At 41.1% G+C, this 12,856-nt stretch overlaps 1 protein-coding gene across 7 annotated transcripts in view; it reads right to left on the reverse strand.

The window, feature by feature from the left end:
• The window catches only part of NFAT5 (nuclear factor of activated T cells 5), a 54,887-nt gene that overhangs the window by 19,056 nt on the left and 22,975 nt on the right, over window positions 1-12,856 (reverse strand). For 4 of the 7 annotated variants that reach the window (XM_048316987.1, XM_048316984.1, XM_048316983.1 and 1 more), the window contains exon 3: window positions 4,657-5,215. In XM_048316987.1, coding sequence (XP_048172944.1) covers window positions 4,657-5,215 — 559 coding nt within the window. Of the gene's footprint in view, window positions 1-4,656; window positions 5,216-5,675; window positions 5,738-12,856 lie in introns of all 7 variants that reach the window. The other 3 variants (XM_048316989.1, XM_048316988.1, XM_048316990.1) reach the window with 3 other exon arrangements.

Consider the following 12,856-nt stretch of genomic DNA (forward strand, 5'->3'; position numbering starts at 1 on the left):
TTAAATGACACTTCTTTAAACAGGAAAACAGCCTCATGCCTGTCTCCATCTCAACTTGTATATCCATGCAACTCCAGCTCCAATTTCCATCTAAACAGATTGACCAATTTATGTCAAAACCCAATTAGTTATTGTAAAAACTCTGGCATAATTGCACCAATGTTAAATCAGTGTATGCACAAGGCCTTTCTTACCAGGTGCATTCCATAAGATGCAGCGGCTTGTGCTCAGTTCCATAATTAAAACCAGGATGAAGGAGCCCTCCCAAGTCTATCAGCACATGAGCCATTTTGTGTTCTCTTTACAGCACAATGGGAAATAACCCTTGATCCTACAGAGATCGGGATTTGGTAATGAACCTGAAGTCCAAAAAACTCCTTTCCCACTAGGAAATGTGGATGTGCCGCAGCACACGGTGCACGCAGGAAAAGGGCCCCATGATTCATGCAAATTTCATATTCTTCCTTCCTAGCAAAACACAGTTTCTAACAGCTAATGCCTGGGAAGAAAGCAGTTTTAAATAACAGGTGTGAATTGCTTAAAAAGCAAATCCTGTTTAAACGTGCAAGTTATGGAAGTAATTTATCCAGGATTTTTTCCTTCTCAAACAGGGTGAAAACTGCTTTTTTTTCAAAATTATTCCCTGGGAGGTTTGCCACTGCATGAAGCTCTCACTGACCCAGAGCTGGGGTGACCCAGCTCTTCCCAACTACCAGATGATTTACATTTACAAACACGATCCACACCTTTCCTAAAGCTGCTGCTGCGCACAGAGCAGCCCCTGGACACAGCACATGCCCCTGATTCCAGCCCTCCCCCAGCCCTGTGGGGCCTGGCCTGGCACTGCTCCTTTTCCTGCCCCAGGAAAAGTCGGGCACTTTGTGCCCATCCCACCACATTTCACAGCCCTGAAAGCCATGGAATCATAGAACAGTGTGGGCTGGGAGAGACCTCTAGAGATCATCCAGTGCCACCTCCTGCCATGGGCAGGGACACCTTCCACTGTCCCAGGCTGCTCCAAGCCCCAATGTCCAGCCTGGCCTTGGGCACTTGCAGGGATCCAGGGGCAGCCACAGCTGCTCTGGGCACCCTGTGCCAGGGCCTGCCCACCCTCCTTCTAAAAAACCTTCTCCTTTGATCTATACTAAATCAACCCTCTTTTAGTTTAAAGCCATCACTCTTTGCCTAATGCAACAGGTCCTATTTGTCACACTCTTATTTTCATTAAGCCTTCAAAAACCTTTCACTACCCATTAAAAAAAGGGTTAAAAAAAGAGTTGCTGCTTGGGATGATTTCCATTCCCATTTTCTGTCCACGAAGGTTAAGCACTTCACTGTGGACAGCCCAGTCATGGCCCTGGCAGCCTTGCACACTCACCCTCAACCAGGACCCAGCTGAGGCAGGAACTAGATAAAAACTAGCATAAAACCCTGCAAAATAATAATAATACAATCTTACAATAAAACTATCTTCCTGGCAAGGAGTCCTGACTACTCTGCTCAGTGCAGTCACACTAGCTGCTTCAAAACAAAAAGAAGCTATGCACAACAGCACAACATACCTTCTTTTGGGAAAAGGGACAAAACTGTCCTTCAGTGCAGCACACAGAAAACCTTCGACACGCTAAACAAACTGTAATTAACACCATTATGTCTTTGCTTCTGTACAAGTTCAGGGAAAACTCTAATGCAATTCAAGCTCATTACACAATCACTTTCTATCTTCCTGTCAGGACATTCCTCCCATGGACTACTCATTTCAAGGAATTTACCAACTTTCAGTCAGTATCTTTTCTTTTTCTTGTTCAGAATTTAAAAATAAACTTCTCAGCTTCCCACAGGGAAGACAAGAAGAGATGCTGGGCAACCTCAGCTCTGGTGTTTGACCCTTCCGAACACCACTCTGGGACCCGTGGGGCCCTGGCTGGGCACTGGCACCGGACAATGCTCCATGGAAAGACACCACAGGGACTGCTCAGTCTGACCTTGCCACACCTGCAAGTTCCAGCTCCATAAATTAATGAGACTGGGACATAGCTGAATTTTGAAGGGAAACGTTGGCGAGCAGGCCATCAAAATGAAATTCACCTTTACTGCTCCCAGTGCCACGTTTCAGCAGCGTGACATTAACACTGACCTCTCCAGGAGAACTGTACCCTTAAATCCCAAGTACCTTAATTGTCAGCGTACTAGTATTTTATCATTTTAATATTTATGCAGAGACATGCTCCTCACAACTATTTTAGTCGTTCCTCTAGAAACTTAATCATTACTTTCAATCAATTAACCAAACCTGGAGGCAATTTAAAGCCTTCACCAGAACTTCTCAGTGGTCCTTCTCCTCAAAATATGAGGATGAATCACTTATACATCCCTTCAATTAATGATTTAATTTTAATTCAGTTTATGCATATTGCAATTATTCACACCTGTACATTTAATACACACATATTTAGCAATTTGACTGTTACCAGACAAATGTCCTCTAATCCAGCACTTCTTTTTTTAAAAGGAATAAATGTAATTGGCAAATCTTATGACTCTACTCAAACAGATCTCCTGAGTAAAGTTTGGCCTGGTCCTGCTCTGCTATCAGGCCTGTTCGCAGGGCAGACCTGAAAGTGAAAGTGAGACCAGGAAACCTGAGTCTCTGCCCTGAATCACCACCAATTCATCCCCTTCTAAAAAGGCTTTCACAAATTCCAAGTTTCCACAGGAACATATTCTTTCTCTTCCTGCCTTTTAACAACAACTGTGTCTTTAGGGGCAAATGCCATTTCCATTCACCACGGAGCACAGCAGCTTTCCTTGCTCTTTTCTTAAAGCCAAAAGTAAATGAACTCCCTTGGCTGAGCTCCACCAGGCTGGGAAGTTTAAAAAACTCCAGTCACTACAGTGACCCAGATTTGTAAGGCCAAATCTCCACATTCCAATGGCAAAATCAAATTTTCTAAGATCTTGGCCACTTCTTATCCCAGAGTATTTATTTCCAAGGACAGTTCTGTTACCTGGGAGTTTTCCTGCAGTTCAGTCTGGCCTGTGACACGTAAGGAAAAACATTCCACTTTCTTCCCCTCTGCACTCACAGAACCTATGGATTTCCCTAGTCAGCCCAGTGTTTTTGGGGAAGTCTTGTTCTGTTCTTAGACCAAGATCCCACATACTCTTTCAGAGCTTACAGAACCTCCCTGAGATCACGTTTACAGTGGCACAGTTCTTGCCTTTCCGTAAAGCTTTTCCCTGTGTAAGGGAGGGCCTGGTTCCTTGGAGCTGGGGGAGGCACTTCCCTCATTCCAAGCCGCCTGGTCTACCAGGTACTAATATTTTATTTAATTACCATTGATTTTGGCTGGTGAAAACCCCGAGGCTGCAGGCCACCATGCCCAGGAAGCAGCAGCACACTCAGGACATGTTCTCAGAACTGCTTTTCACAGTGAAATTTTAAGTATGGAACTGCACTGACCCTGGGAATACAGACTCCAGGCTCTTTCCCTTTGGGATATGAGAAGTTCATCATCTTTGCCATCAGTCAAATTTTAACAGTCACCCGTTGCTGTGATGAACGTCAGAACGTACTGCAAGCACAGACATAAAAGTCAAACCAAAATGCACTCCTGCCCCCAAAAAAGCCAAAACAAAAGAGCCAAATCTATCCATTTGACCATTTGAAAAGTACTGAAGAAGCAACAAGTTAAAAAATAAAATAAAGAAACGTATCAACACACTCTTGCAAACTGATGGAATTGTCCTCTTTAAGCAGCTACTGGAATGCATTTAGTGAACAGTGTGAAGTGGGAGATGAGGAGCCACCACCCAGGCGTGCCCACGCAGACACACGCACACAACCCAGAAGCACAGAGAGAAACAGCATTAGAGATTTATTTCTGAAAAAATCAAATACAGAGTGAATTCACAAGGAAAAACCAAAACCTGGTTCACCATATTGTCTTAACATTTCATAAAAAAGTAAAGCAAGCGATAATTTAAAAGATGAGAAATCTTAACGAGACATTAACCATTAACTTCTACTCCCATCCTTATTTCTATTTGACAAACAGAGCAGCAGGTGAAGTGCACAGACTGAAATCCTCACATAAAATCCTGCAAACAACCATTCAGGGTGCGCCCACTCCACTCTGCCTTTCTTTTTAAATACATTTTCATTGCCATTTTATAAATGAAATTGTGTGGCCCTCTGGGAATTTCACTTAAAGAACAGATGAGCTTATCAGCACTGCATTTAATTGCTGCAGGAAAGTTTAGCTCTATCTTCCAAATAAAGATTAACAAGTCTAATGAAAACTTATCACAGAATCATGGAGTGGTTTGTGTTGAAAGGGACCTTCAAGAGATCCAGGTCCACCCCCTGCCATGTGCAGGGACACCTTCCACTATCCCAGGTTGCCCCAAGCCCCGTCCAACCTGGCCTTGGACACTGCCAGGGATGGGGCAGCCACAATTTCTGGGGGCAGGAAGAACTTATCCTGGGCTAGGACATGACAGGGACAGCAGAGAAGGGAGGGGTTTATGTGAGAACCTGAGCAGAACATTTGCCGGGGCACAGGGGCACTTTTATTAGTTTGGGTTTACATGTGGAGATAGAACGTTTTTTTCTTTTTTTTTAAAAAAAAAAAAAAAAAAAAAGCAGATACCAACCCATTTCCTGCTTTTGAGTTGCTTTTGCTGTCCGTGCTGAGCTGAGAAAGGACATAGTGAGGCGCTTTGGCACTGTCGGCATCAAAGATATCCATGTTGGACTCTTCGCAATCTCGGCGTTTGATCCCTGGCCTCTGCTTTGGGTTGCGTTTGCGCGATTTACGTGGCACCTCAGTGTTATCATTGTAGGAACTGGTACTCATGTTACTGAAGTTGGAGGGTGAATCCTCCATCCACATACTGCAGCTCTGTTCTGACTCCAATCCACAGCCCTCATCCTGGCAGGACATCCGGCTGTTGTCCAGCAAGTCCTCGGGTGGTGGCGAGATGTACAGGACTGTGTGGCGCTTCGGCGTGGCCGGGTGCTGCTGGGCTGTGTTACTGGTTATCTGCTGCTCACTTACCCCTCGGGTACTTACCCCCACGGCCGCGGAGCAGCTCTCCACTTGCATAGCCTTGCTGTCGGTGACTGAGGTAGAGTAAATGGTAGGGCTGGAAGAGGTGGTAAAGGAGCTGCAAGCACCGCCCATGGAGGAAGAGGAGGGAGCTGAAGAAGCATCTGCGGTGTACAATTCACAAGTAAATACAGGACCCGTGGCGGGGCGTGCGCTGGCTATAGCAGTCCCAGTGAGATCAAGGTGATTTAGGAACCGATTGCTTTCCCCCAAGAAATGTTTGGAATTTGGTTCAGTTTTGGAATGGAAGTGCTTAAAGCAATACAGCCTAGCCAATACTTTGGAAATGTCCAAACAAGTCTTAGCACGATCCACTGTAATCAAATTTCTTTACAACTTAATGTTAATTCATATAAATGGCTGCGAGTAAACAGAGCTTTCATTGCCTCAGCTGGACTAATTATTGGTGTAGAAGCCATTTCATCTAAAATAGCCCCAAAACAAAATGCTTATAATCCACATTCAATGCCAATTAAACCATTTATTGTTGGAAATTTTTAATTTTTTTTTTTTTTTAAAGATGGGACTGTGCTTAGCCACAAAATATTAAAATAAGTTTCTAACCTATGAAGCAGAGAACTACAGGTCATTTTTAATGCAGACACTCCCTGCTTCAGAGGCAAATCCTGGAATAAAAATATGAGAAAATAAATGAGAAAAAGAGCTGCTGATTATTCCATCATAAATGAGAAATAAAATATAAAATCAACTGAATTGGTAGGCAAAATGGAACTGGTATCAGTCACTATGAGTGAGCTGTTGATTTTGAAGGTTCAAAAGAGGGATGAAATATCTGTGCTGGAGACACGCTGATCCAAGAACTGGGAATCTCTGTAATTTGACTTGTTCAGTCACTGGACCGATTTCTCTCAGACTTTATCAGTCCCTTCCACAGAGATGGCTTGGGACAGACCTCTGAAAAATTCACATTAAACAGGAGATTTCCAACACTGTGACTGCGACTTCTGCAGAGGTCCCAGAGCTCAACCTGGTTTAGAAACATGAAAATTATTAAACCAAAGCCCTGAAGATTTCTGGAGAACACTGTAATTGTTGCCATTGAAGAATTTTAACGGACAGATTAGTGGAATACACTGAGTTAAATATTCCAGGGGAAGCAGGCCAGACAAACATATGTATTTATTTCAATCATCTGTAGCTCACTGAGGAATAACTGAATTTTATAGTCAGATTTCAGCTTCCCGTGGGGAGACCCTGTTTTCTGTATTTCTGCGCTGCCACCCACACCTGATAAACCAGAAGCACTGAAATCATCTAATTTTGGAAACAAACTGTACATTAAATATATACATAATAATAATACTGTATGTTTGTTCAGCTAGTTACTGCTGTCACACAGGTAATGCTTATTACTAAGAGGAACACGATGTTTCTCCTTTTTGTTACTTGGGATTTTTTTAAAATGCAAAATATTGTAATAGTCTCTCAAGTCTAAAAGTTTTAGGGACTTTTGGACTATTTTATACAGTTTTAGTTATTTGAAAGTAACAGAAAAAAGTATGTTCAGCCATGATATATACATTTAAATAACAGCAAAACTCGGCCAACTTTCCTATACTGGGAATTACTGTGAGTATCAATGACTGATGATAAAGAATTTTTAAACCATTACTGTTTCCTACAGCTTTCCTGTACTTAATGAATGTGAAAGCAAACTTACACCACTTCAGACTGTCAAATTTAGTGGTTGTTACAGTTTATCAATAAACTATTCTGCCTTCCCCGAGCCTCCCAGTGAACCAGGAGCAGCTGAATGATACCAGTTCCATTTTCCAGCTTGTTCTTTGGCAAATACAGTGGCTGAAATTGGAGAATTCAGTCACTTTGCATTCCAATTTAAAGGCAAATTTCTCCTTTCTACATCATGCATTAATGCAATGCTTCTTTCAAAAACATTTATAGGATTGGCAAGAACTATTAAATATAGGTATTCATTTCAGTGACAATATTTAGGAGCTGATTTGCAGCCACTTTGAGTTGAGACAGCCCACTGCTATTGGGGATGTTTATTTTGGTAAAGAGGATTAGTTTCCATCCATCATTTATACCTCCAGAGAGAAGCAGAAGTGTGCCCAGGGAGCCCCTGGAGCACCTGGCCGAGCTGCAGGACTGGGGGGCCGAATCCCAGGAGTTGCCCCAGGAAAGGTCAGTATATGGAATTCAGGGAAGAGCCCGAGGCAGTGTGGGCACGTCGGGGGTCTGTGGGACAAGGACTCAGACCATGAAACCATCACACACATGGAACAGGCAGCAGGGCTTCGACTGCAGGATTCTTCCTCCAACAGATTAATATCAGATTTATCTTTTCACATCAATCCTGGGAGTGTAAGAAAACCTTGGACACTCCAGGCTCAGCTCTGCGTGGGCCACGTACACAAGCACTGGGCTCAGCAGGGGCTTCAGTGCATCTCCTGGCCAGGAATGCAAAACCTGCACTTTTCCCTCACTTTCCTAGGGAAAAAAATAAATATATCACTGAACCAAATGCTTTTCAGCACAAAGCTAAAAGAGCTGGTGATGGTAGTGTTGTTTTAGGGTGCAGCAGTGTGAAATATTATCATTACTGCAATATCATCATTACTGCTCTCCAAAACAATTTCTCCTCCTTTCTTTTTATAGAAGTTAAAAAGCACTTATACGTATGAATATGTGTATGTGGGCTTTTATACTTTTAAAAAGTCAATAAACATTGTCCATTATAAATTGGTAACACTCTCCTCCATTTACCAGAGATGCCCCTGTGTAATGATAAGATTAGATTATGGAAATAAATCCAAATTGAACAGTAATGGCAAGAAAATCTCTCTTCAGCCTTATATAATAAACGAATGCCATTACCATAAATAAGAAAGTATGATAAATATTACAGCAAATAGAATAAATTGGCTGTATTGGAACAGTCAAATACACAGATTTAAAAACTTTTGGGGGGATAAATGAGATAAATTAGTAATTGCTTCAGCAACACTTTAAGTTATGAAAATACTAAGAAACAGTGAAATCTGTGTTTTCTCAGAGTCTGCAGGCCTTGAGCCAACTCATCTTCCTTTGAACTAATAAATAAACTGGGTCAATCAAATAAGAATTCACCATGTTACTGCAATGAATAAACAGAGCTTTACATGGCTCCCATTTGGGTTCATCATTTTATTGCAAAGCCACATTTGTATCTGACACCCAAAATAGATTCCTTGGATGAACGTGCTGCATTTTGGAAAAAAAATAATTTAGTAATTTTGACTTAACTTGTGTTGCTTTACAAGGTGAGAGCATACACACACCTTCCCCAGCTTGAGCATTCCTTTTATTTTACTTTCTTTAGACACATATTAATTGGAATTGTTACAGGTGGCTCATGATTTGCAATTTAACAGTGCGTGCAATGACAAATACATATATGTATTTTTAAGTGAGTAGGTACATTTTGAAATAGAAGACTGAATATATTTCATTTAACACAGTCTCAAAATCAAACTTGCTTTCAGAGCGATGACACTGAACAGAAGCAGTGCTTGTCATGGCAAGTGTGCAGCCTCAGGAATAGAAATGAAATGTGCATCAGCATCACAAGGTGGGGGTTTTTTTTTTCGTTTTTTAATAAATAACAAGATAATATTCCACATTAGAGCAACTGTGATCACTGTTGAAACTAAACCTCCTGAATCTCTTTACTGCCATCACTGTAACACAAAAGGGAGCTGGAAGAAGTAATTCAGACTTTGTTGCCTGTGCTACAAGTTTTTCTTCCCCAAAAGAGGCAGAATTGTACCAATCAGTCCAGCACAGGGACTAAAAGTAAGGGAGCACATAGCAAAGAGTGTCCTGTGAGCAAACCAGGGCAGGCTTTTTCTTTTCAGTACCAAAAAACCAAAGAAAATTTATTACCTCCTGCATTAGCAACCAAGGCAATGACATATTTTCTATATCCTATTCTCCTGTGAAGTCAAACAAGGCATTCAGCCTCTAAAAAAAAAAAGGCTGGAAAGGCAGGAGAGAGAAAAAAATCACTACTCGGCATTGAGGGAGTCTTTTTAGGTAACACTTCCGTGGAGCCAATCCTGAAATCCTTGTTCACTCTTTTCAAATACCCTTAAATACAACAAGGATTACCAAGTCCTCAAGGAGAAAGAGTGTCCTGATGACTTTGCTTTTTAATTGCAAAAGCAAGTCATTTCCCAGACTGGAAAGCTTAAGATTGTAAAGACAAACTGAAGATATTTTTGGTTTCACAAGTTTTCCAGCCACCTGTGCATGGACAGCCAGGACAAGCAAAAAGCCATTAAAGAACTGCTTTTTTTCTCAGAACCTCCCCTGCATCCCATGGTATCCTCTATGCTCTGTGCAGAAAACAACTGTCAAAAATGAAAACTCACCCATAGGGTGAGGATTAAGTGGCACATAAGCTTAATATGTGAAGTGTAACTTCTATTAAATGTGTTAATTTATCTAACATGTCATGTCCTTGGTAAGATTTTTTGATGTCAATTGGTTTATTTGAACCCCTGGACACAGAAGAACAATTTCAGGACAGACCCAGAAGGAAATTGTGCAAATTTCCACCATCAACCTTTGTGTTGTCAAAAGGTTTTAAAGGTAAAACCCAGAACTTACAAAGTGGCTGCAAACCTGCTTTCAACACCTCACATGCCAAACTTGGGGTTCTACTTTTCTTCTTCTTGTATTACTGATGTCATGTCAAAAACTTTTCCAAAAAGTTTAGTTTCAAATCAGTATCAATCCACTATTCAGAAATAAACCAAAAAAAAAAAAAAAAAAAAAAAAAAAAAGTAAAATTTAAAAAAAAATTAAAAAAAAAAAAAGAAAGAAAGAAAAGAGACTTATGAAGAAGTCTGAAAACAAGACCGACCTATACCCTGGGTGAGATTGGATGGGTTAAGTGTCTCTGGCACTATTTGTCTTCACTATTGACAGACACTGTCACACAACCCACCACTCGATGCCTGTCTCTGAATGGCGAAGCTAGAATGCAAGTTAAGTGTATTAATAGAGAAAAAAACTAGCATCCCAGCAAATATCATAAAGCAATCCAATTCACCAGTTATTAAACACACTCAGATTCAAGATAGGTAGGTTAATTTAATTTACATTAAGCCCAACAGTGTAAATTCCCCTTTACATTCCCATGCTGACCCAAGCAGTGTATTATTATACTTTGGGTAAATACATCAATCAATGGTTTTGTTATGACTCCCATTATTCAATTAACACTCAAGTTTAGGTATCTAAGGAGGACTTTTGTTAGTGTCTCACACACACCAATTCCACGGATCTTAGATCTTCCCACTCAGTGTAAAAGGCTGATTCCAAGCAAGCAGAACTCTGGGACCCTCAGCTGCTCTCTCCAAGCTCTGCCACCCCTCAGCACCTCCCCAGCTCCCTGAATGAGACATTAAGATTGATGGATCTGGCAAAAAACACCTCAATTTAAGAAACAGACTATTTTATCTCTTAAATATAGGGCTGGGTTTTTCCTAAGAAATCAAGAACTGCTCTTGGCCTTCACAACATTGTCGATGCTGCTACAGAAGGAGGTGTCCAAGCAGTGGCACAACAGGACTGTTCTTCCCCTTGCTGCCTCGGTTTTCCATGATTCCTTATGGAACAGGGAATTCTCATGTCACAAAGTAGTTCTCAAGTCTTTCTGATCTAATAACAGGAGCCATTTAATGCAAGAAATTGCCGTAAGAAAAAAACCTCACAGAATGATGACAGTTTCTTTGAGTAGTTCTAGAAAACTGGGTTTACTGACTGTATGAAATTCATGATGACTGAAAATAAATTTAATTTAGAAAAAAGATGCGAACTAGATGTGAAATTTATAAAGACTGAAAACAAACAATTTAGAAAAAATATGGACTAGATGAACACCAATATAAATATGGAATTCCAAGGAAGCTCATGGAGCAGGAATGCCCTCAACACACGACTCCTTACAGCTGGTATATTCCAACTAAATTTGGAGAGAAAACACCTAAAATGGAAACAGTGAGAAAAATCTTTGTCTCTGGCATTTCCCAGCAATGATGTCTCACCAGAAGACCCTTTGGAACGATGAAGGAACCTCTCCAAGCTAAGCTGACCCTCATCACAGCCTGGCCTCTCCAGACTGGGCTCTGCCACGGCTCTTTTGGGACATGAACTTCCAGGAGAAACACTTAAACCCATGTACAGCACCAGGAGGGTGAGTTTTGAATGAGCATTAGGGTCTGCTTGAAGTTCATTGTGTAAGAAAGAAGTATTTGACTCGTGACTGAAGCAAGAAGGCTGCAGACAGAAATCCCCGGAAGACATCCTCCTGGAAATGACAGGAAGGCATTTCCAACTGGGAGGGTGGTGGGAAGAGGAAGGGAAAAGCCTACAAAGAAATGGAAGTTTTTACAGGCATTGGAGGCCAACTACAAAGAAGAATCCTTTTTTCTGCTCATTTGTTTACAACGTGCAATCGTAAGCCCAGGATAAGAGAACTGGGGACAGCACTGAGATCCCCTTTGAAATCTCTGGTAATTATTTCTGTATCAACAGGAAAAACTGACTAATGACACCAGGAAGGATGATAAATGGATAAAATATTTTCAGTAAAAATAAAAACGAAGAAGCCTGAGAAGCCACTCAGGGAAAACTAAACCAAAACAAACCCATCTCCATTTTGAGGCTTTATGAGAATCTTCCGTTTGAGAATGATGAAAAAGCCTTATTTTGGCAGCAGAAAACACGACCCCTTAGCACCCAGCCTCTACCCCACAGGTGATGCAGATATCTTTATCCATGTCTCTAAAGTAGCAATTCAGAAGCAAAGCCCTATTTTCGTCATTAAAATGACCAAAGATGCTTATAGCAACATTTCAATTACAACTCCAATCAAAAAAGCCAATTACATCTGTTTGGACAAGTAGGTTGTCCCTTTACTGAAAAAGAAGCATAAAAAGAAGCATAAAATTGATCACAAAAAGGTAAAGTTTCATCATTTACCTACTATTTTCCTAGGATGTAATCACAGGCGTTTGAGAGCCAGAAGACTTCACTACATCACAGATTAACTGTATCCCAAAACAGAGAATGCAAAAGAGGAGATCAGTAAATACATTTCAGTAGCACAAAATCTGTTCCCCTTTTGCTGCAGCAAGAACACCACTCTGGAGAATTCCACTGGAAACTACAAACTGGAAACTGGACAGCAATGCAAAAAATATGGAAATATATATATATTTGCCTCTGTGGGAAATGGAAAGCAGCTTGAGAGATCATCAACAAGATGAAGCATCTCATTCCAAGTTTTGCTGCAGGAAGAACAAGGAATGGTGAGAAGGGAAGTGAGTTTCTGTAACAGTTCACTGGGGTTCAGAAGGTTTGAGCATTCCTGGCACTGGAAAGAAAAGATGAAAAAGTAACACTCATTTAAAGAATATGACTGAAAACACTCCTGATCATCCCCTAAAGACAAGAACCATGAGCTACCTACAAGCTGGAAAGACACCTTTGAGAAAGGACTTTAATTGGCAGAGTGAATTTTAAGCATTTTAAGGTTCAAGGTGTCTTGATCAACACCAAAAAATTGTTCAGCCTTTCAGAACCAACTGAGAAGAGACTCAAGCATTGCTCCTCAAAACTGGAGCTCACAAACACTGTGCAGGAGCACTGGGAAAGCTTCAGGCACATTTATTTCATGTAAAATCTCCAGGCAGAGCACACAATGACATTTCTCA

The sequence above is a fragment of the Corvus hawaiiensis genome, chromosome 12 (genome assembly GCF_020740725.1).
Source record: "Corvus hawaiiensis isolate bCorHaw1 chromosome 12, bCorHaw1.pri.cur, whole genome shotgun sequence".
Taxonomy (NCBI): Eukaryota; Metazoa; Chordata; class Aves; order Passeriformes; family Corvidae; genus Corvus; species Corvus hawaiiensis.